Source organism: Sinocyclocheilus grahami, unplaced genomic scaffold (assembly GCF_001515645.1).
Source record: "Sinocyclocheilus grahami isolate Dianchi unplaced genomic scaffold, SAMN03320097.WGS_v1.1 scaffold312.1, whole genome shotgun sequence".
Taxonomy (NCBI): domain Eukaryota; kingdom Metazoa; phylum Chordata; class Actinopteri; order Cypriniformes; family Cyprinidae; genus Sinocyclocheilus; species Sinocyclocheilus grahami.
This window is the reverse complement of record NW_015505491.1, coordinates 1,070,340-1,073,441: the sequence shown is the minus strand read 5'-3', so window position 1 is coordinate 1,073,441 and position 3,102 is coordinate 1,070,340. Positions and strand designations below refer to the sequence as shown.

At 35.7% G+C, this 3,102-nt stretch overlaps 1 protein-coding gene across 1 annotated transcript in view; it reads left to right on the top strand.

The window, feature by feature from the left end:
• Positions 1-868: 868 nt before the first annotated feature.
• LOC107601751 (plexin-B1-like) overlaps positions 869-3,102 on the top strand; it is a 16,905-nt gene continuing 14,671 nt past the window's right edge. The window contains exons 1-2 of the mRNA XM_016294037.1: positions 869-939; positions 2,858-2,864. Of these exons, the coding sequence (XP_016149523.1) occupies positions 869-939; positions 2,858-2,864 (78 nt within the window). The remainder of the gene's footprint in view (positions 940-2,857; positions 2,865-3,102) is intronic.

The window sequence follows — 3,102 nt, the reverse complement described above, 5'->3', positions numbered from 1 at the left end:
ATATCCCCGAGCGACATAAGTTTGGTTGTGTGCTCCAGGGTCACACATATATATATATATATATTACTGCTGTCAAACAATGAATTGCGAATAATCACATCCAAAATAAAAGTTTTGTTTACATTATGTATGTGTACTGTTTATATTTATTATGTATATATAAAAACACACACATACATGTATATATTTCAGAATTATTTTTTTTATATATTAAATATATTTATTTATTATATAAATTATATGAATATAAATATAGACATGTAAATACATGTAAATATGTTCAAAATATATACTGTGTATTTATATATACATAATAAGTATACACAGAACACAAACATATATTATGCAAACAAAAGCTTTTATTTTGGATGTGATTAATCGTAATTAATCGTTTGACAGCACATATATATATATATAAACATAAACAAACACAAAAGTCTTTACTGTCCATTTTAATCAATTAAATACACCTTTACTGAGTAAAAGTATTAATTTCAACCAAAAATTTACTGACTGCAATCATTTGAACTGTAATGTGTATATTGTTTTTTAAAAACAAAAACAAACAAACCTTTCTGTTCATTCACAGGTTTAAATTACATTTTGACTTTCAATGTGGCCAACCTGTATGTCAAGTATTTCTGAACAATTAGCATAAACCTAACGCCATTTTCAGAGGTGTTTTCTTTTCTTAATTTTGCAAACAACTGTAACTGTGTGAACAGGAGAATGTTCATGAGGGAGATATGTGTTCATTCTCTCCCTGTGCTTAAAGATTCAGGGGTGTTGGTTTTGAACACAATTTGCTGAAGTTGTAGTTGGTATGCCGTTTGTATGACTCCCACACAGCAGCAGTGAGAGAGCATAGATGGAGATGGATAATAAGGAAGATCCCAGCGGAGGCTCTAGCAGTCTGGAGGAGCTGCAATCTGGCACGAGGCGAGAATGCGAGCGCCCCGTTCCACCCGCACTCCCACTGCTGCAGCGTTCAGCACACCATCAACATAACTCACTGAATCATGCTTTACTAAAAGATCCATTTCCTGCATTGCCAAGAAAGGACAAAACAGTTCTGAATTTCTAAATCAATCTTTTCACATCCATATAAATGTGAACTGACATCGGTGTAACTGCCAAATAGCTCATTAATTTATATTTGCACAGGACAGACAGCTCATAATAAGACCCAAGCCCAAACCAGCGCAGATAAAAAGTCAACAGTGTTCACCTAAAAATTTAAATTTGCTTAAAATTTACAGAACAGATTTGCAGAAATTTCACAGAAACACTGCAGTGAATGGGTGCCGTCAGAATGAGAGTTCAAACAGCTGATAAAAACATCACAATAATCCACAAGTATGACATGACATGACTCCAGTTCATCAGTTAACATTTCGCAAATTGAAAAGCTGCATGTTTTTAATAACTTCAAAACCATTGTTTCCGAATTCCATTGTTTTAGAAAAATAGAAAAAAGTCGGCACACCTAGGCTCCAAAAAATACAAAAATGTTCAAACAGACTATCACATAGATACATTTGACATAATACATACATTTTTGTATTTTTGGAGCCGAGGTGTGCAAACATTCTATTTTTATGATCAATTTTCACCCAAAAATTAAAATTCTGTCATTAATAATAAATTATGGTTGAACCCCTGATGTCACATGGACTATTTTATGATGTCTTTACTACCTTTCTGGGCCTTCAACATGGTAGTTGTGTTGCTGTATATGCAGGGTCAGAAAGCTCTTGGATTTCATCAAAAATATCTAAATTGTAATATATCTAATAATATCTTAATTTGTGTTCCGAAAATGAACGAAGGTCTTACAGGTTAGGAACGACATTAATTAATGACTCTCAATGATGGATTTGTTTCTTTCAAACATGCAACTTTTTGCTTCACAAGACATTATAATTAATTAACAAGATTACATGTGAATTATTGTGATGTTTTTAATCAGAATCTCATTCTGACGGCACCCATTCACTGCAGAGGATCCACTGGCGAGCAAGTGATAATGCAAAATTTCTCCAGATCTGTTCTGATGAAGAACATAGGTGGCATCTATATTTTGGATGACCTGAGGGTGATTACATTTTCAGGTAATTAAAATTTTTAGGGTGAACGATTCCTTTAAGAGTGCATCCTCTGTACTTTATTCACATTTCTCTCAGAAGGGATGCGACAAACACCACAAGATATTCAACTGCTTAGATGTGGACTCACTATTCGGATTCAATTAAGAGCGCCGTGATAAGGTCTGGCTTCCTGCTGCTCTAATCTGAACGTCAGCAGAGCAGAACTTCTGCTGTCACGCTGAGTGCTTTTCTGGAGTGCAGTCAGGTTCTGCTCCCCACCTTCATCCACCACTAACTCTCACAGTCTTCCTCCTCCACCGCGTGTCAGCCCAGCCACATCCATCAAAAACTCAGCCTGGTTAGCATGTTCCATCCCAGCAGACGTCCCGCCATGAGGTGCCACGCTCGGCTGTCACTTACAGCAGGACTCCTGGATCACAGATCGCTAATGTGCTCCTGCTTACAGCTCAGACTATGGAGCATAGATTTTATGATGTTTGTCTGCAGTTCTTGTACAGTAAAAACAGTTTTCTCTATATGTAAAGATTAAGGTGAATTTATAGCTGCAGCACAGAATTTCAGTGCAAAACCTATTTAAAAAAATTGCTACCATTCAAACTTTTGGAGTAACACTTTTTATAGGAAGAATCTTACGTTCACCAATTTCTAAAAAAAAAAAAAAAAAAAAAAAAAATCTTACATGAATCCATCTATCCAGCATTCAGGGAGCCAATGAAGAAATTAAGTGTGTTTTGTTCCCCTTCTGTCAGGGCAGAGGTAATTTAAGAATAAAAGTTGCTAAACAGGAAGTGCACACACAAAAGCGCAACAATGTACTCTATGTTAGAAGGGCAACGCCTTCCTATGAGGGGCCGTACAAGCCATAATTCATTCTGGCACTCTCACACACTTACATTCTCCTTTCTAATACATATATTCTTGCTTTCACACACTTTCATTCTCCTTTCACATACATATATGTTTGCTTTCACACACTTACATTCTCCTTTCACAT